Source organism: Mercenaria mercenaria, chromosome 10 (genome assembly GCF_021730395.1).
Source record: "Mercenaria mercenaria strain notata chromosome 10, MADL_Memer_1, whole genome shotgun sequence".
Classification (NCBI taxonomy): Eukaryota; Metazoa; Mollusca; class Bivalvia; order Venerida; family Veneridae; genus Mercenaria; species Mercenaria mercenaria.
In genome coordinates, this window is record NC_069370.1 from 2,098,619 (window position 1) to 2,120,123 (window position 21,505).

Sequence of the window (21,505 nt, forward strand, 5' to 3'; positions counted from 1 at the left end):
GTCATGCTAAATATGTTTTAATGTAGTTAACTGTTTTATAGGTCTTAACAATTTTATCCAGTTTATAGACCAGTGGTTCCATGGGTTCAGTCTGTTACTGACTGCACGACTAGATAACAGAGGCGTGAATTCCCCCCCCCCCCCCCCCCCCCCCCTCCGATCAATAACTGGAGAACCATTTGACCTAGAACCTTCAAACTTTATAGGGTGGCAGGGCTTATGTAGAAGACAACCCCTATTGTTTTTTGGGTCACTCCATCAAAGGTCAAGGTCACAGGGGCTTGAACATGGAAAGTCATCATTTCTGATCAATAACTTGAGAACCACTTGAGCACGAATGTTGAAACTTCACAGGATGGTTGATGATGCAGAGTAGATGACCCCTCTTGGTTTTGGGGTCACTCTGTTAAAGGTCAAGGTCACAGGGGCCTGAAAATGGAAAACCATTTCCAATCAATAACTTGAGAACCATTTGAACTAGAACCTTCAAACTTCATAGGGTGACAGGACTTATAGAGTAGATGACCCATATTGTTTTGGGGATCACTCCATCAAAGGTCAAGATGGAAAAGCATTTCAGATCAATAACTTGAGAACCACTTGACCCAGAATGTTCATAGGATGATTGAACATGCAGAGTAGGTGACCCCTATTGATTTTCGGGTCACTCTATTAAAGGTCACGGTTGCAGCGGACAGAACCTGGAAATCCATTTCCGGTCAATAACTTCAGAACCATTTGACCTAGAACCTTTAAACTTCATAGAGTGATAGGACTTACACGACTTTTGGGTCACTCGATCAAAGGTCAAGGTCACAGGGACCTGAACATGGAAAACCGTTTCCAGTTAATATTTTTAAAACCACTAGGCCCAGAATGTTAACTTAATGGGATGACTGCACATACCAAGTACATGATCCCTATTGCAGCCAACCATCAGTGTCTCTTTGACTTTCTCTCCTATCCCCTATTGACTTCTTGCCTATATGAATATGCATTGGGGGAGACGTGCGCTTTTTTACAAAAGCATCTTCTAGTTTTAGAATTTTTTGTTTAAAATTGCCCTAAAATTTGCCGAAGATGCTGGATACCTAAATTAATAACTACAATAATAAACTGAGAATAGACTTCCACAAAATTTGTGTGACAGTTTTACCTCATTGTTCATTTATTAGTTGATCACTGTCGTAATAAACCGCTTCTTTTTTTCTTTTTTCTCAGTAGTGTTATAAATAACCAAAGAACAAGCATGAATGTTTCACATGAAGTGGAGTTATTGATTACAGAGATCAAAAGACTGGGCAAGCAAGGTTTGTTACTTTAGTTTATATCTATTATACTTAAGAAATAATGTATAGGAAAATTGTATTTTAACATTATTAATACACGAAAAATTGGTTATATGTCTACAGAATAATTTCAGAAGGGCGTAGCCCAAATTAATTATTCTGGCCATGTATAAAGGATTTTGAGTGTATTTATTTAAGTAAAACACAACTTTTAGATACATTATTTCGATTCTAATATGCCCTTTATCTAAAATAGTAGAGCTCTTTCTCCGTTGCAACAGAAACATCGACGTCATTGTGACGTCATTTTAGCGTAAGCTGTTTTAACAAAAACATGTATTAGAATTTGAAATTATTAATAATCTTTGGGGTGTGGGAGCTTATTTATTTTGCAGTTGCATCAGTCCATTAAAGTGAAAACTTAATTCTAACGAATAACTGATACTGATTTTCGGAATTTATCTCCTAATGAAATAGTCATTTTGGTCAAAACCATGGAATTTAATATGTAACAAATTTAAATGGCTTCACAATGTATGACATCAAGAGTCCTGATTTAGACATCATTTATTATTACAGTAATTCTCTGCTGCTGGTGCACTGCACACCCCTACAAAAATGTTACGCTGGGTCGGCTTATAAAGAGGAGCTGTCTGCTGGAAAATCATTATGTCTCCCATCACACAGTGGTATGGGAGATATATTGATTTACTGCTGTCTGTGTGTGTGTGTGAGTGTGTGTGTGTGTCTGTCACAAATCTGTCCACGCTCTAAGTTGAACAGTTCTCGTCCAATCCTCACCAAACTTGAACAAAATGTGTTTGCCAATAAGTCCTCGGCCAAGTTTGATAACTAGCCAAATCGGCCAAGGTACTTCAGAATTATGACCCTTGAATTACCGAAAATCGCTCTGTACACACTTGTCCACACTCTTAAGTCAAACATTTCTCATCCGATCTTCACCAAACTTGAACAAAATGTGTTTGCCAATAAGTCCGCAGCCAAGTTCAATAACTAGCCAAATGGGCCCAGGCACTTCAGAATTATGGCCATTGAATTACCAAAAATCACTCTGTACACATATGCCAGTAATACATGTATTGGTGCATGGTCGACTCAGATACATAACTATTCAGATGATTAGGCAGTGGTGGGAGACATGCGCTTTTCTCAAAAGCATCTCTAGTTTAATTACATGGTCATGAAATTTCATGATTTGCTGTGCAAGGATATGAATTTTAGGATTTTGATTTTCGAATTTTGAATGGTTGATCTGATTAAATTTCAACAGTTGTAACCATGAAAATGAAACTTCACAAATTTTAGTAATTTCACAGTATACTTTTATAGAAATACCCCGTAGTGTTAAATAACCTCACCTTAAAAACCACTATAGTGAAATGATAAAAAAATAGGTGGTTTCGCAAAACAGTTGAACAAGCACATATAACAGAAAATTGTGACCATTTTGATGTAGATTCTATAGAAATGGTTTTTATTCAGAAGTGTCTTCTTTACATTTTTGACTGTAAATATATTTGTAAATGGAATGAATAAAAGTTATACAAATGTAGTTATTTTATTCTCTGATTGGGGACAAAGTACTGTTTCTGTAGCTGTACTTCGTATGTTTTTCAGATGACACGGGATCTTACAGTGTCACATTTGGAGAATTATTTCATGATGAACAGTGTGCAAACATTTTCGAAGCTCTCGTTGGGACGCTAAGGGCAGCAAAGAAGAAGAAGGTGGTCAGCTATGATGGGGAACTTCTACTGCAAGGCGTCCATGATAACGTTGCTGTCAAACTACTGAAAGAAAGTTTATGACACCTTTACTCTAGTCTTAGAATTTAATTTTCTTTGTAGACAGTATACTCAATTTTGCAATGTAGCTTACAGTATATATTATGCAATAATGTAATTTTTTTAACATGACTCATCTGCTGTATGTCACTTATAGTGTTCAAGTTTATACATGAGCTCAGTGCCGAGTGTTTAAGCAATATTCATGTTCACTTTTTAAACACTGCTGTGACTGAATGTTAGTATTTTGAAGATCAATTTACACATGTAATTGTAATTTAAGTAATCAACTGCTTTCAGAAATATTACTGTAAATTCTAACACAATAACCTACATACATGTAGAGCAAAATCTATCTCAGGTTATTCTGCAATAAACCACCCGCGTGCAATGACGTCATCTGATCCAGGTGCGTAGCACGGTCGTAAAAAGTAGTTACTATTTTTTCTGACACTGTTGATACTAGTATGTCGTGTTAGAATCGAAATAATAAGTTCCCAAGTGTGATTTATTGTAGAATAACCAGAGTTTTCCATTCTTATGCGAAACAATATATCACTTAGGCCTTAAAGGCCTTCGTGATAATATATTCTTACGCATAAGAACTCAAAGCACGGGTTATTCTACGATAAACCACGATTGGGAACTTATTATTTCTTAAATCAAGTTTTTGAAATGAGTTCATTAAAGCTTTATTCATCAAATGTCATCACAAACACAATATTTATGAAAGTGCTGTTAGAGTTATAAATTGCTCATTTAGCTTGTTTACATCATTAGAATGTCTTTTTCTTTTGAAGACTAGGGTCTGTATTCACCAACGTTACAAGTTCAAAATTTAGTCTTTAAGCATAAAATTTCAAATTGCCACAACTTCCTTTGTAATCAATCTGTGTTGCTGAAACTTTGCTTGACTTTTTGTTGTGGTATATTCCATATCCGTGCAAATTTGGGTTAAAATCCGTACAAGATTTACAGATATAGGGCAAAACTTAATTTTAACATTTCAAAGTCTAAGGTTCAGACTTAAAAGTTTGATGAATACAGGCCTAGTATCTTTAGCGAAAATGTGCTATTAATATTTATGATTTTAAGTTAATATTTGGATGGTTAACTTCCAAGTGTGTAAAAGCTGGTGGTTGATAGAAAGGCTTGTGTTTTGTAGTAAATGTCTATCTGTTCTAACATTTTTGTCTTTTTCTTTGCAAAAATATTGGCTTAGAAGTAATATTCCGAGTGATCAGTAGATGTTTTTGATCTGGAAGCTACCTAAACTTACAAAATTCAACACAGGGAGATAAAATACCAGTTAGTGCCTGGAATATTTATATCAGACTCATCATTTATGTACATAATTGAGTCATTACAAAAGGCAGTCAATATATCATTTAGTACATGATTTTCCATGATATAATTTTGTACAATCAAGACATCATGTACATGATTCTCAGTGATTTATGTGCAACCAATACTTGTACACAATTGCCTGTGATATATGTGCAGCCAAGACATCATGTACACAATTGCCTGTGACTTATGTGCAGCCAAGACATGTACATGATTGTGATATATGTGCAGCCAAGACATGTACATGATTTTGATATATGTGCAGCCAAGACATGTACATGATTGTGATATATGTGCAGCCAAGACATGTACATGATTGTGATATATGTGCAGCCAAGACATGTACATGATTGTGATATATGTGCAGCCAAGACATGTACATGATTGTGATATATGTGCAACCAAAACATTATGTACACAATTGCTTGTGATATATGTGCAACCAAAACATCATGTACACAATTGCTTGTGATGTATGTGCAACCAAAACATCATGTACACAATTGCTTGTGATATATGTGCAACCAAAACATCATGTACACAATTGCTTGTGATATATGTGCAACCAAAACATCATGTACACAATTGCCTATGGTGTATTTGCGTACACAATTGCCTGTGATGTATTTGCAACCAAGACATCATGTACACAATTGCCTGTGATGTATTTGCGTACACAATTGCCTTTGATGTATTTGCAACCAAGACATCATGTACACAATTGCCTGTGATGTATTTGCAACCAAGACATCATGTACATGATTGTCTGTGATATATATGCATCCATCATTTCTTTTTTGTTGCTAGAGCTGAGCTCTTTCATCATAAAATTAAATTTATTTCTTAGTTTAATATTTATTTTTAGATATACACTTTTTTCATCATGACTGTCTAGATTTACAGACATCCCTTGAAACTTCATATTTCGAGTGCCAATTATTTATATGAACATTTTTTTTTTGTACCTTTAAGGTGTTGCATGTTTTGACTGACATAATTATTGTAATGGTTAAACTAGGAGTAGTTATTGCATGCTGTCTGATAATAATAAATGATTCTAGAACTGTTTTCAGTTCTGGGAATTCAACTGGCAGCAAAAGAAAAAATGTGGCATGTAATTGTTTGGTATTTGATGGGGAATGTGCAAGCTCTTGTTGCCTTGTAACATCAACTTCAGGAGAGATCCTAGATGGGCTTATTATAAAGGGTGTTAACCCTTAGCCAGCTTAATTTCTAAAATGGACTGGTCAATCATTCAATTTGGAGTGTTCACTGAAAATTTACAGACTTGAGCGAACAGTGCAGACCATGACCTTGGTCTGCACTGGTTGCAAAGGCAGAATCACTTGCCGCCAGCTGGCTAAAGGTTAAATATCCCACAGTCAAAATTAAAAATGTTCCATTTTATGACTTACGCTATAGCAGCATAGTCAGACAGCATTTTTATTTGCTAGTAAACATTAATGCATGTTATGGATTATGTAAGACAGGTTAAATACAGTATACCCATTTACTTGGGCCGATACTAAATTATTATCAGAAAACTGCTATGTGGAAATACAGATACAAGTATTTTTTCAACAGTCATTTTTTGCACTTTTTGACAGCTGCTCAGGGAACTTCAGACCATAGGATTTGCTTTTCTTTATTCATAGAAGGCATGTAAGAAAAGGGTGTATTAAAAGTCTGAATGTTAGAATTTTATTTCTTTTCAAAAACATATCTATATATTATGGAAGGGGAACAAAACCTGTTTTGAAGATAAACCTCTTTTCCTTACCATTTCTCAATGTTAATTCGCCCTTTTCTATTTTGCAAATGCTAACAGAAATTATCCCATCCCCCTTGTCTTCCAGTATTGATATATATAACTATGCAAAATTTCTTTAAACATGTGCATTTTTAGCTCACCTGTCACAAAGTGACAAGGTGAGCTTTTGTGATCGCGCGGTGTCCGTCGTCCGTCGTCCGTCCGTCAGTGCGTGCGTGCGTGCGTGCGTGCGTGCGTCCGTAAACTTTTGCTTGTGACCACTCTAGAGGTCACATTTTTCATGGGATCTTTATGAAAATGGGTCAGAATGTTCACCTTGATGATATCTAGGTCAAGTTTGAAACTGGGTCACGTGCCTTAAAAAACTAGGTCAGTAGGTCTAAAAATAGAAAAACCTTGTGACCTCTCTAGAGGCCATATATTTCACAAGATCTTCATGAAAATTAGTCAGAATGTTTACCTTGATGATATCTAGGTCAAGTTCGAAACTGGGTCACGTGCCATCAAAAACTAGGTCAGTAGATCTAAAAATAGAAAAACCTTGTGACCTCTCTAGAGGCCATATATTTCAAAAGATCTTCATGAAAATTGGTCAGAATGTTCACCTTGATGATATCTAGGTCAAGTTCAAAACTGGGTCACGTGTCTTCAAAAAGTAGGTCAGTAGGTCAAATAATAGAAAAACCTTGTGACCTCTCTAAAGGCCATATTTTTCATGGGATCTGTATGAAAATTGGTCTGAATGTTCATCTTGATGATATCTAGGTCAAGTTCGAAACTGGGTCTCGTGCGATCAAAAACTAGGTCAGTAGGTCTAAAAATAAAAAAACCTTGTAACCTCTCTAGAGGCCATGTATTTCACAAGATCTTCATGAAAATTGGTCAGAATGTTCACCTTGATGATATCTAGGTCAAGTTCGAAAGTGGGTCACGTGCCATCAAAAACTAGGTCAGTAGGTCAAGTAATAGAAAAACCTTGTGACCTCTCTAGAGGCCATATTTTTCATGGGATCTGTATGAAAGTTAGTCTGAATGTTCATCTTGATGATATCTAGGTCAAGTTCGAAACTGGGTCACTTGCCTTCTAAAACTAGGTCAGTAGGTCAAGTAATAGAAAAACCTTGTGACCTCTCTAGAGGCCATATTTTTCATGGGATCTGTATGAAAGTTGGTCTGAATGTTCATCTTGATGTTATCTAGGTCAAGTTCGAAACTGGGTCACTTGCCTTCTAAAACTAGGTCAGTAGGTCAAATAGTAGAAAAACCTTGTGACCTCTCTAAAGGCCATATTTTTCATGGGATCTGTATGAAAATTGGTCTGAATGTTCATCTTGATGATATCTAGGTCAAGTTCGAAACAGGGTCATGTGCGGTCAAAAACTAGGTCAGTAGGTCAAATAATAGAAAAACCTTGTGACCTCTCTAGAGGCCATATTTTTCATGGGATCTGTATGAAAGTTGGTCTGAATATTCATCTTGATGATATCTAGGTCAAGTTCGAAAGTAAGTCACGTGCCCTCAAAAACTAGGTCAGTAGGTCAAATAATAGAAAAACCTTGTGACCTCTCTAAAGGCCATATTTTTCATGGGATCTGTATGAAAATTGGTCTGAATGTTCATCTTGATGATATCTAGGTCAAGTTCGAAACAGGGTCACGTGCGGTCAAAAACTAGGTCAGTAGGTCTAAAAATAGAAAAACCTTGTGACCTCTCTAGTTTGAAATGTAGTCTGTCATTATTTTTCTTTTAATTGTCACAAGTGCTGTTTACTTCATCAATTGTTCATAGAACCCAACATTATGCAATTAGAATGTTAGCTGCAGTCACCATTGATACTCTGATTACACGTGCCTTGTGCTCCTGAATGTTGATTTGTACAATCATGGTCTCTGTGAATAACAGAGATTAATTGAATAAAATAATTTTGCTGCAAAGGAGTTTCCTTATTTTGATTTCTTTACAACATAACCCATTACTTAAGCCTCTAAAGAGTTCTTCTCTACAAAGGTAGATATATTCTTTCTTGTTACATAAAATGTTAATTAGTAAACCAAACTATTGAGCATCAAGCTCTGTACAACATACACTGCTTCCCAGTGATAGGGGCCTCCATGGCTGAGTGGTTGCTGACTTAAAATCACTTGGCCTTTCGCCGGTATGTGTTTGAATCGTTCATGTATTGAAGCCTTTCACCTGGCTTATGAAAGGTTGATGGTTCTATCCAGGTATTTATCCGTGATGAAATAATGCCTAGATTGGTCCCTGGGGTCTTCTCCACCAACAAAAGCTGGAAAAAACTCTGTGACCAACTATCTGGGCGACTTAAACAAATGTGTTTGTTGTCGAGTGTTTGCCCTGTCAATCCAATCAAAATACTGCCAGTTAGGCTGAGAATAAGTTGTCTATATATATCAAACTACTTTGTATACGTTACATGGTGATTTTCCAGCTTTAATGATACAGAATACCTGAAAAGTAGCAGCCTAAACCTTTCCTATCCCAGATCCTCATGGTGGAGCCTTTGCTGGTTTTGTCACGCTAATGTAACTTAGGTTATTTCATTAATTCCCAGTTTTATATCGACACCTAAACCACTCAAGCCAAGAGGCCCTTGGTGGAGGTCAGTGACTGTTCGCATATATGTATAAAAATGTAGAAATTCCATATTAATTTGTCAGCTACACCAAACGTACACAAGTTATCAGATTTAAAAGTGATCAGTTGACTGAACAATATCGTTTTCATTACCTCAGGGTTGGAATAGTCCGGAAGCATTTACTGTTGTCTGTCTTACTAACTGGGAAACTAACTAAAGTATACAACTCTAGTTTCTTGCTAACTCAAATGACACTATGTATCGACATCAAAGAGAAGTCAGTTATTGTTTGCGTTTCTTGTACAACTACTGTTTGTGTTGTGTCCCGTTTTTGGTCTTGCATTATTTCAGCTGTATCATGATAACTCTGGTCTGTGTCAAGTTTCAGTCTTAAAAGGCTGAATAATAAATACCCTATGCAATAAAATAATGCTAAAATGGAGGGATCTCTCAGACCTGTGTTCTCTATACTTTAAAACAAAGAGATAAAAGGTCATTTGGGCAGCAGTTTAGGTTATAAACAAGCAAGAATATTTTGTAGAAATATATAATCTGTCAAAAAACACTAAATAAATTAACAGAACACTCAAAAATGTCATACCAGTAACTATATGTTATAGACTTTCTTCAAAAACTGGTGGAAGCACAATTTAGCACTATATTGGTATCATGTATACAAGTTGGCTGTTTCTGGTTCACACAACTGCCGTCCCTTTTTATCAAACTTTATAGCAAATGTTTCTGGTTTAAACAAGCTGCATAGCTTTTTATTAAATTTTATTCATCATGTATACAAGCTTGATGTTTCCATTTCACACTGCTGATTACTCTGTGACAGTTACATACATGTTACGATGGTGTTCTAGGGCAACTGTAGGAAGCTTTCATTGGTCTATCTGTGAAATGAATACTGAAAAATACAAAACAAAATACCCTTGTAACAAAAATATAAACAGTACAAGAATTCAAATTTTTCAACAAAATATCTAACAGCAAAAACACCACCACCAACAGACCAGAAACATAAATAATTTGACAGCATCTAATTGACAAAATGTATCAGGAAAAAAAAACCTGATACAATATACACTTCTTTTTAACTAATAAATTGTGCAAAAGCCATTTTCACAAAATTATGAATTAATTATGACATAAGTTATTAAAAAGCATTTCCCCTATAGTGAAGATTTAAAAGATATGTTTATTTCTGCAAAAGATCAAAATAAGCTAGCTTTCACCTAATGGACATCAGATGCAATAGTCGAAACGTTCATAAGGAACAGACACATGTAGTTTGATCATACATGTAAAACAAAATTAATGTCAATATTGTATGACACATGCCCTCTGAAAATGCTTGACAGAATAACAAAAATCCACAACTAGGGCATAACTCCATAAACAAGAGCTGTCCGTAAGACAGCGCGCGTCACTATTCGGCGATTTGACAGTAAAATGAATTTATGTCTCAATAAGAGACCTCTTATTTAAAAGGAAGATACATCAAGATATAAAAAGACCCTACTACCCAGAGGGATTAAAGTTATATCCAGAAAGTGAAGACTGCCAAAAAACTTTTAAGTATGAAAGGGGCATAATTCTGTCAAAAATACAATTAGAGTTATGGGTAATATAACCATACATGCAGATGATAATTATAGAGAAAGATTTTTAATTTCAAGTCATTATCTTTTAAAAAACCAAAGATACGTCGATAAACAAAGCTTTCGAAAAAAATTAACATGAAAATAATTCCAAGTAAAACAACTTGGTGACCTTGACCTTTGGTATAATGGGCCCAGCCCCTGCATATACTTTGTTTGTATGCTGGACAATGTCTTTAGCTCACCTGTCACATAGTGACAGGATGAGCTTTTGTGATCGCCCTTCGTCCGTCCACAATTTCTTGTCTGCACGATAGTGGTTTCATTTATGATTTTATTTTAACCAAACTTGCACACAACTTGTATCACCATAAGATCTTGGTTCCTTTCTTGAACTGGCCAGATCCCATTATCGGTTCCAGAGTTATGGCCCCTGAAACGGCCAAAATTAGCTATTTTGACCTTGTCTGCATAATAGCAGCTTTATTTATAATTTGATTTTTACCAAACTTGCACACAACTTGTATCACCGTAAGACCTTGGTTGCTTTCTTGAACTGACCAGATCTCATTATGGGTTCCAGAGTTATGGCCCCTGAAAGGGCCAAAATTAGCTATTTTGACCTTGTCTGCACAATAGCAGCTTCGTTTATGATTTGAATTTAATCAAACTTGCACACAAGTTGTATCACCACAAGATCTTGGTTCCTTTCTTGAACTGGCAAGATTCTATCATGGGTTCCAGAGTTATGGCCCCTTAAAGGTCCAAAATTGGCTATTTTGGCTTTTGCAGCCATACTGAGACTTCATTATGGTTATATTTGATACAAGCTTCCAAAATATCTTCAACAACAATAAATCTTGGATTCCATGACAAATCAGATCCAATCGTAGGTTCCAGAGTTATTTCATATCTGATTACCTCCCCTGATTGTAATCAAAATGGATTTATATCAGTAAGTACTTATAGGGACTTATTTGAAATTTCATTATTGTCATTAGTTGGACCGAGCCAATCAGGGTAGATAACTATGGACTGATTTTATGTCAAATTACCTCCCTTTATTTCAAATTAGAATGGTTATATCTCCGTAACTAATGAAGATACTGATCCGAAATTTCATTTATGTCAACAGATTTATTTGGCAGATCCTTCTTTTGTTTGCTTACAATAATTTTTTTTTTTTTAATTACTTCCTTTTTACGTTACTATAAATAGCTTATTTTTAGTAACTTTTTTATTATTGGCCATAGGGAAAAACCGAGACCACTTTTCTGTGGTACAACATGGATGGTACCTCCAATTTTTAGGTGTATTTTGACATATCTGTACCTTGTAAGAATTTTTTTTTCTTTTTGGTTAAATTTCTTCCCTCTGTTGTTCCTGTCCTTTGGACTTAGATATTTTTTCTGAGGACCTTTTTGTTCTCAAGTGCAATGATAACAGGTGAGCGATATAGGACCATCATGGCCCTCTTGTTGTGAAGTTACAGTTACAGTATTCTCCGAATAGTGGAGCTAAAAATAAGATGAAGCTATAGTCTTGAAAATCTGTCCTTGTCCACTTTATGTTAATGATGTATACCAAGTTTCAAGAAACTGTTGGTAAAGTTGAGTACACAATGTTCTGATGTAGTTGTTTTGTTTCAAAGTCCGCAAAAGAATCGGAACTCCAGAATAAAATAATCAGACATGAAAGTCACAATATTCACACGGCAACTTAATGTTGACAAAGTATGCTAAGTTTCATTGTAATTGGATGGAAACTGTAGGCGGAGATGAGTGCAAGGCAAGTGAAAGTATGCCAAATGATGGACAGATAGACTGGCAGTTCAAACACCACATGCCTCCTGATCTTTTACACCTTGGTGGGGGATGAAAAACACAAGTGACTTACATATTCTGCTCCTGGCATAGTTGTGTTGTAGTACAATGGATTTGCTGGATCTGAAAAATAAACGTGGAACAGCTGGTAACTTACACAAGATGATAAATTAATGTATAGCTGATGTTCCTATTTCAGGGAAGGTCACCAAAGTCGAGAATATAAAGAAACTTATTAAAATATATGATGTGAAGTGAATGCTTTTTAATGTCTCCCTTTTTACATTTAACTTCTGAATTTTTTGTCAGGAGCTTAATTTTGCAAGGGAAGATAATGATATATGGCCATGACAGGAAGTGAAGGTGCAAGAACTATAACTCTATCTTACATGTATCTAGGAAGTGAAGGTGCAAGAACTATAACTCTATCTTACATGTATCTAGGAAACGAAGGTGCAAGAACTATAACTCTGTCTTACATGTATCTAGGAAACGAAGGTGCAAGAACTATAATTCTATCTTACATGTATCTAGGAAACAAAGGTGCAAGAACTATAACTCTATCTTACATGTATCTAGGAAACGAAGGTGCAAGAACTATAACTCTATCTTACATGTATCTAGGAAGTGAAGGTGCAAGAACTATAACTCTATCTTACATGTATCTCTGAAGTGATTGTGCAAGAACTATAACTCTATCTTACATGTATCTAGGAAGCAAAGGTGCATGAACTATAACTCTATCTTACATGTATCTAGGAAGCAAAGGTGCATGAACTATAACTCTATCTTACATGTATCTCGGAAGTGAAGGTGCATGAGTTGTGGATGAGGAAATTCCAACCTAAGTTGAAATTATGTCCAAAAACGAGCAGTTTTTGGACTTACCTCAAACCATGGATGGGAGGACACCATAATGCATTTTTAAGCCCAATAAAACCATATTGAAAACCACTGACAGCTACTACAGGTATGTAATAGGAGCCTTGTATCTATTTATTTTAATATTTATATACACTACAACTTGTGCCCTGGAAAAAAACGGATCATGCATCAATTCTAGGTGTAGATTTCTAATATTGGACCTACCACCATAGTCGGCTTTTCGTGATCTCCATGTTGTATGTCTATCTGAGATGTTGCTATCATCATCAACTACTGCTGGGCCATTATAAAATGGAACAAACATTGTCGGCCCTGTGTTGATCTTCACTGGTAGAGGCGGAGGAACCGTAACTGGTCGTGGGAATGTATACATCCTGAAATTTTTCCAAACATATTGATTAGTGAAATTTTTCCAAACATATGGACGCAACACTGAACAGTTTAGCACACTAATACCAAATGATATTTAAATGAACAGTGAAAGTTTTAACATCTTATTGGGTGTGGTTTCATCAATTATTCATTATTTTGCGATATCCAAATTCATTTATGGACACCACAAATTCATTTATGAATATACTTTATTTATGGATATCACAAATTCATTTTATGATATCATTAATTAGGCTTACAACAATACTCATTTAATGAAAAAATGAAACCCCTCTAAATCAAACAGTTAACCTACCAGACTTTAAGATTTGCGAAGCTTTTAGTTTAAAAGAGTAAATGGTACATATGCCACAAAACATAATGCAAATATCTGTGTATTATAGCCAAATCATGTTATCAAATACAATAATTCAGGTTTAAGAAATAGAACAAATTCAGCTAATAATTAGGGAATAATTGAAAGTCATCTTGCCTTCAAGACAGGTAACTCTTTTATAAATAGTGTTTCACCTGGAAAATTGCTCAATGTCCTGAAAAAAGGTGTTTGGAGAAAGGGTTTCTGGACTGGAGGGATTTTTGGTGTGGATTGGTTTGTTTGGAAGGGTTTCTGGTTTGTAGGAATTTTTGGTTCTGAGGGGTTTCTGGTTTGGAGAGCTTTCTGGTTTGTAGGAATGTTTATTTTGGAGGGATTTCTGTTTTTGAGGGGTTTCTGGTTTGTAGGAATGTTTATTTTGGAGGGGTTTCTGGTTTGTAGGAATGTTTTATTTTGGAGAGGTTTGTTTTGGAGGGGTTTCTGGTTTGTAGGAATGTTAATTTTGCAGGGGTTTCTGTTTTGGAGGGGTTTCTGGTTTGTAGGAATGTTTTATTTTGGAGGGGTTTCTGTTTTGGAGGGGTTTCTGGTTTGTAGGAATGTTTTATTTTGGAGAGGTTTGTTTTTGAGGGGTTTCTGGTTTGTAGGAATGTTTATTTTGGAGGGGTTTCTGTTTTGGAGAGGTTTCTGGTTTGTAGGAATGTTTTATTTTGGAGGGGTTTGTTTTGGAGGGGTTTCTGGTTTATAAGAATGTTTATTTTGGAGGGGTTTCTGGTTTGTAGGAATGTTTATTTTGGAGAGGTTTCTAGTTTGGAGGAGTTTCTGACTTGGAAGAGTTTCTGATTTGGAAGAGTTTCTGGTTTGGAGGGCTTTCTGGTTTGTAGAAAGTTTTAGTTTGGAGAGGTTTCTGGTTTGTAGGCAGTTTTAGTTTTGGAAGGTTTTCTGAGTTGAAAGGGTTTCAGTGTAGAAGCTGAATAGTACAATCTCTCTTAAATACCTTTACATTGCATAACTGCGCAATGGTAAAACTCACCTAGACATTCTCCCATAGTGCTTTGAATGGTTGCGTCTGTACAGTATGACCACTATGAGTACAATAACCATTACTAGAATAACAAAACCTGTGAGGCCAACTCCTAGTCCTACAGCCAGAGCAAACTCTCCTAAAATATATAAAAATATCTTTCTTAGATCCATAGAAACTGCTCATTTACTGCAAGCACATTTCATAGACTGTCATACTTTACTTATAAGAGGTATCATTGTGCTACTATAACCATTCTTCAAAAATTCAATTACACCTCAATGTGAAGAATAGTAATACTGATTAACTACTCAAAAAGGACATACATCAAACGAGATATGACAGTTAATAATTCTAATTGAAGAGTTACATATTTTTTCAGGTATACATGTGAAGTTACATCAACAAGAGCTCGTCGAACACGAAATGCCCCCCTTGATGCATTCAGTAATTGCACAAGGAACAGAAATTATTTGCTCACTGTAAACAAAAATTCTACTGTTCTGGTTCAATGTGACATTGACCTTTGACCTATTGACCTCAAAATCAACAGGGGTCATCTGCTGGTCATGATCAACCTCCCTATTAAGTTTAGTGATCTTAGGCCAAAGCATTCTCAAGGCATCGTCCAGAAAGGGTTTAAGGTCAATGTGACCTTAACCTTTAGCCAACAGACCTCAAAATCTATAGAGGCCATCTACATGTCATGACAAACCTCCCTATCACGTTTCATGATCCTAGACCCAAGCGTTCTCAAGTTATTGTCTGGAAACGGTTTAAATGTTCCGGGTCACTGTAACCTTGACCTTTGACCTACTGACCTTAAATCAATAGGGGTCATCTGCTGGTCATGATGAACATCTCTATCATCTTTCATGACCCTTGGCCTAAGTGTTCTCAAGTTATTGTCCAGAAACCGTTTAACTGTTCCTGGCCAATCTGACCTTGAACTTTGACCAAATGACCTCAAAATCAACAGGGGTCATCTGCTGGTCATGATCAATCTCCCTATCAATTTTCCTGATCCTAGGCCCAAGCGTTCTCGAGTTATCGCCCAAAAAACCGTTTTACTGTTCCTGGTCACTGTGTCCTTGACCTTTGACCTACTGACCTCAAAATCAATAGGGGTCATCTGCTGGTCATGACCAACCTCCCTATCAACTTTCATGATCCGAGGTCCAAGCAATCTTAGTTATCATCCGGAAACCGTGTAACTGTTCCGGGTCACTGTGACCTTGAACTTTGACATACTGACCTCAAAATCAATAGGGGTCATCTGCTGGTCATGACCAACCTCCCTATCAACTTTCATGATCCTAGGCCCAAGCGTTCTTGAGTTATCATCCGGAAACCGTTTAACTGTTCAGGGTCACTGTGACCTTGACCTTTGACATACAGATCTCAAAATCAATAGGGGTCATCTGCAGGTGATGACCAACCTTCTTATCAACTTTCATGATCCTAGGCCCAAGCATTCTTGAGTTATCATCCGGAAACAGATTGGTCTACATACAGACCGACCGAGCGACAGACAGACAGACCGACCAACATCTGCAAAACAATATACCCCTCCTTCTTTGAAGGGGGGCATAAATATACTGTACTTTTATATAAGAGAACTATATACATATATTCCAGCTTATGTAACTAAAAAAATCTGTAAAAAGATCCTTTGGAAGCAAAGAATGCAGCCAAGAAGATAATAGCAGACTTGGTTTGATTGAGTCCGTTCATGAGAGGTAATGAAATGTGCAACACCCCTCACACCCCCTAGCACCGGCTTGAGCAGAACTCTATTAAAGCAGAACTCTATTACACATCATGCTGAATCGACTCCATGTAGGTTATCTCTCATAATTCCAGAACATGCAAGTTAGGGAACAAAATACGTATCCTTGCGAACAAATAAAGTAACCTTATACATACTGGACGACTCACACGAAGGTGCCGCCCCAGACCATGTTCCATTTGACTGACAGGTTCTCTTGTAGTAGTTTTTCAATGTGTAACCAGAGTTACATTTATACACAGCTGTATGACCAAATAGTGTTCCCTCTGGCATCATCACCTTGCCATTGTCTGGGTGATTCAGTGATCCACAATCTGAAATGAACAGTTTTGATTTGTGTATAGGAAGATTTTTCAACAGTATTTCATTTATATAATATAAATTACAGGCAGTTTACCTAACCAGTGTTCTTGAATTCTGTACAAGTAGTAAGCTAGTATCTTCATTGGTAAACTTCACACTAAATCCAATCTCCTATCCAACAATTTGTTATGACTAATAACTAAGCCGACAACTGCTACCTTGAAATCATTTAAAAGTGGGCACGGAATTTTGTGGTCTGGACCAAAAACTGACTATTTCATGAGAATATGAATTTGTGGAATTTCTTATTTCTGAATTGAAATGAACAGGAATTTGATTTGTTCATTGGGACTGTTGCTGATTGACAGGTACATGATATCAACAGAAACTTGACCACCAAGAATATTAATTATTGCACAGTATACTTTCAAACCATGATTAGATTTACCTGTGACTGTGCACACAGGCCGGGTTCCACTCCAGTATCCATCTGTATTACACCTTCTCTCCTTAGAACCAGACATCATGTAACCTTGGTTACATGTGTACAAGGCCTTGTGTCCAAATGTTGTCTGATCTATCACAATTTCACCAAACATAGGTGCTGATAAACTGCCACAGTCTGTTGGAAATAAATATATACCCTGTTTGAGGGAATATATTAAACAGTTTTGTAATGGTAGGACGATGTTAAAATAGTAAACACCCTACAATTACCAGCTGTCAAAGCTACCATTGCATGTTGCCAACTAAATATGTTTCTGTCAGCTTTGTGTTGTCGGGTTATAGGAAAGTTATATGTCATAAATAATTTTAAAGGACCGGGATACTGCAAATCGTGTGGCTGTGATCATTTTCCTCTCAAATGAGGGAAATGTTTCAAGCTTTGAACCATGAGAGGCAAACTTGTTAAAACTAGAAATGTGTCCATCAGACACAGATGCCCCCACTACATGACAAAGGACACAAATTTTTTCCTAGGTCAGGGGCCATAACTCCTACAATACTGAATGAATCCTGACGCGAAACCCCAGGTGCACAACTGCACATGCTGACCAACATTCCTGTAAACTTTGGTAACTCTAGGTCATATACTTTTGGAGCTACGTGCGACACAACATTAAAATGACCAATTTTTAACTAAGTTAGGGGCCATAACTCCTACATGACTGAATGAATCCGGACGCGAAACCCCAGGTGCACAACTGCACATGCTGACCAACATTCCTGTAAACTTTGGTGACTCTAGGTCAAATACTTTTGGAGCTACGCGTGACACAACATTAAAATAACCAATTTTTAACTAAGTCAGGGGCCATAACTCCTACAAGACTGAATAAATCTGGATGCAAAACCCTAGGTGCACAACTGCACATGCTGACCAACATTCCTGTAAACTTTGGTGACTCTAGGTCAAATACTTTTGGAGCTACGCGCGACACAACATATAAAACAAGAGCACCGCCTTGCGGGTGCTGACGCTCATCTGATTTTTTTTGTACAATAGAAATATTGTCCTACCCATGATTTTCTAAGCCTAAAAAGGGCCATCATTCTTGCAAAAAGCATGACAGAGTTATGTTTCTTGATGTACAGTGTCCACTTATGATGGTGAAAAACTGTTGCAAGTTTTAAAGCAATAGCTTTGATAGTTTATGAGAAAAGTTGACTTAAACATAATACTCAACCAAGAAAATGATTTTCTAAGTCCAAAAGGGGCAATAATTATTGCAAAAAGCAGGATGGAGTTATGTTGCTTGCTGTACAGGGTCAGCTTATGATGGTGAACAGGTGTTGCAAGTTTCAAAGCAATAGCTTTGATAGTTTAAGAGAAAAAGTTGACCTAAACATAAAACTTAACCAAGAAATCTGATATTTTCTAAGTCCAAAAGGGGCCATAAATCTTGCAAAAAGCAGGACGGAGTTATGTTTCTTGCTGTACAGGGTCAACTTATGATGGTGAACAAGTGTTGCAAGTTTTAAAGCAATAGCTTTGATAGTTTAGGATAAAAGCTGACCTAAACATAAAACTTAACCAAGAAAACTGATTTTCTAAGTCCAAAAGGGGCAATAAATCTTGCAAAAAGCAAGATGGAGTTATGTTTCTTGATGTACAGGGTCTGCTTATGATGGTGAACAAGTATTCCAAGTTTCAAAGCAATAGCTTGGATAGTTTAGGAGAAAAGCTGACCTAAACATAAAACTTAACCAGGCAACGCCGACGCCGACAACCGCTCAAGTGATGACAATAACTCATCATTTTTTTTTCAAAAAATCAGATGAGCTAAAAATGACCGATTTTTTACCAAGTCAGGGGCCATAACTCCTACCCGACTGAATGAATCCAGACGCGAAACACCAGGTGCACAACTACACATGCTGACAGACATTCCTGTAAAGTTTTGTGACTCTACATCAAATACTTTTGGAGCTAGGCGTGACACAACATTCTCGGAAGGACGGACGGATGGACAAGGGCAAATCTATAATTATGCCCCCCACAAAGTGGGGGCATAAAAAACAGAATAACATCAAGGTACAAGATAAACAGTCGGACCAAACATTCCAACTTTGGTTATATTCATGAGCTTGAGCCAGCAAATTTGAATATGGGTTCTACATGTGAGCCATACCAGGAGAAAATCAACATAGTGCATATGTGACCAGCATGGACCCAGACCTCCTGTGCATTCGCGCAGTCTGGTCAGGATCCATGCTGTTTGCTAAAGGTTTCTCTAACTGCAATAGGCTTTGAAAGCCAACAGCATGGATCCTGTATTAAAGCAAGAGGACCATGATGGTCCTGAATCGCTCACCTCTTCCCACATGATTCAGTTTTGAGTATTGCGTCGTTTTTTCTATTATTTGACACAGTGACCTAGTTTTTGAGCTCATGTGACCCAGTTTTGAACCTGACCTAGATATTATCAAGATAAAAATTCTGACCAATTTTCATGAAGATCCATTGAAAAATATGGTCTCTAGAGAGGTCACAAGGTTTTTCTATTATTTGACCTATTGACCTAGTTTTCGAAGGTACGTGACTCTGTTTTGAACTTTACCTAGATATCATCAAGGTGAACATTCTCACTAATTTTCATGAAGATCTCGTGAAAAATATGACCTCTAGAGAGGTCACAAGGTTTTTCTATTTTTATACCTACTGGCCTAGTTTTTGACCGCACGTGACCCAGTTTCGAAACTGACCTAGATATCATCAAGGTGAACATTCAGATCAATTTTCATGAAGATCCATTGAAAAATATGGCCTCTAGAGAGGTCAAAAGATTTTTTTAATTTTAGATCTACTGACCTAGTTTTTGACCGCAGTTGACCCTGTTTCAAACCTGACCTAGATATCATCAAGATGAACATTCAGACCAACTTTAATACAGATCCCATGAAAAGTATGGCCTCTAGAGAGGTCACAAGGTTTTTTTATTATTTGACCTACTGACCTAGTTTTTTAAGGCACGTTTCAAACTTGACCTAGATATCATCAAGGTGAACATTCTGACCAATTTTCATGAAGATCCATTCAAGGGTATGGCCTCTAGAGAGGTCACAAGGTTTTTCTATTTTAAGACCTACTGACCTAGTTTTTGATCGCAGTTGACCCAGTTTCAAACTTGACCTATATATATCATCAAGATAAACATTCAGACCAACTTTCATACAGATCCCATGAAAAATATGGCCTCTAGAGAGGTCACAACGTTTTTCATTATTTGACCTACTGACCTACTTTTTGATGGCACATGAACCACTTTCGAACCTGACCTAGATATCATCAAGATGAACATTCTGACCAATTTCTATGGAGATCCATTCACAAGTATGGCCTCTACAGAGGTCACAAGGTTTTTCTATTTTTAGACCTACTGACCTTGTTTTTGACCGCACATGACCCAGTTTCGAACTTGACCTAGATATCATCAAGATGAACATTCAGACCAACTTTCATACAGATCCCATGAAAAATATGGCCTCTAGAGAGGTCATAAGGTTTTTCTATTATTTGACCTACTGACCTAGTTTTTGATGGCACATGACCCACTTTGGAACTTGATTTAGATATCATCAAGATGAACATTCAGACCAACTTTCATACAGATCCCATGAAAAATATGGCCTCTAGAGAGGTCACAAGGTTTTTCTATTATTTGACCTACTGACCTAGTTTCTGACGGTACATGACCCACTTTCGAACTTGACCTAGATATCATCAAGGTGAACATTCTGACCAATTTTCATGAAGATCTTGTGAAATATATGGCCTCTAGAGAGGTCACAAGGTTTTTCTATTTTTAGACCTACTCACCTAGTTTTTGACCGCACGTGACCCAGTTTCGAACTTGACCTAGATATCATCAAGTTGAACATTCTGACCAATTTTTATGAAGATCCATTCACAAGTATGGCCTCTAGAGAGGTCACAAGGTTTTTCTATTTTCAGACCTACTGACCTAGTTTTTGACCGCACGTGACCCAGTTTCGAACTTGACCTAGATATCATCAAGATGAACATTCAGACCAACTTTCATACAGATCCCATGAAAAATATGG

The 21,505-nt window shown here is 36.8% G+C and overlaps 2 protein-coding genes across 3 annotated transcripts in view; one reads left to right on the forward strand and one right to left on the reverse strand.

The window, feature by feature from the left end:
• The window catches only part of LOC123560548 (costars family protein ABRACL-like), an 88,349-nt gene extending 82,682 nt beyond the window's left edge, over positions 1–5,667 (forward strand). For both annotated transcript variants that reach the window (XM_053552120.1, XM_053552119.1), the window contains exons 2-3: positions 1,222–1,310; positions 2,928–5,667. In XM_053552120.1, the coding sequence (XP_053408095.1) occupies positions 1,250–1,310; positions 2,928–3,118 (252 nt within the window). In that variant the 5' untranslated portion in view covers positions 1,222–1,249 and the 3' untranslated portion in view covers positions 3,119–5,667. The remainder of the gene's footprint in view (positions 1–1,221; positions 1,311–2,927) is intronic.
• A 3,670-nt stretch (positions 5,668–9,337) lies between these two features.
• The window catches only part of LOC128559747 (sushi, von Willebrand factor type A, EGF and pentraxin domain-containing protein 1-like), a 58,780-nt gene continuing 46,612 nt past the window's right edge, over positions 9,338–21,505 (reverse strand). Inside the window, exons 29-34 of the mRNA XM_053552121.1 lie at positions 17,388–17,561; positions 16,774–16,950; positions 14,857–14,986; positions 13,325–13,494; positions 12,309–12,358; positions 9,338–9,718 (exon numbers count right to left, since the gene is read on the reverse strand). Of these exons, the coding sequence (XP_053408096.1) occupies positions 9,701–9,718; positions 12,309–12,358; positions 13,325–13,494; positions 14,857–14,986; positions 16,774–16,950; positions 17,388–17,561 (719 nt within the window). The 3' untranslated portion in view covers positions 9,338–9,700. The remainder of the gene's footprint in view (positions 9,719–12,308; positions 12,359–13,324; positions 13,495–14,856; positions 14,987–16,773; positions 16,951–17,387; positions 17,562–21,505) is intronic.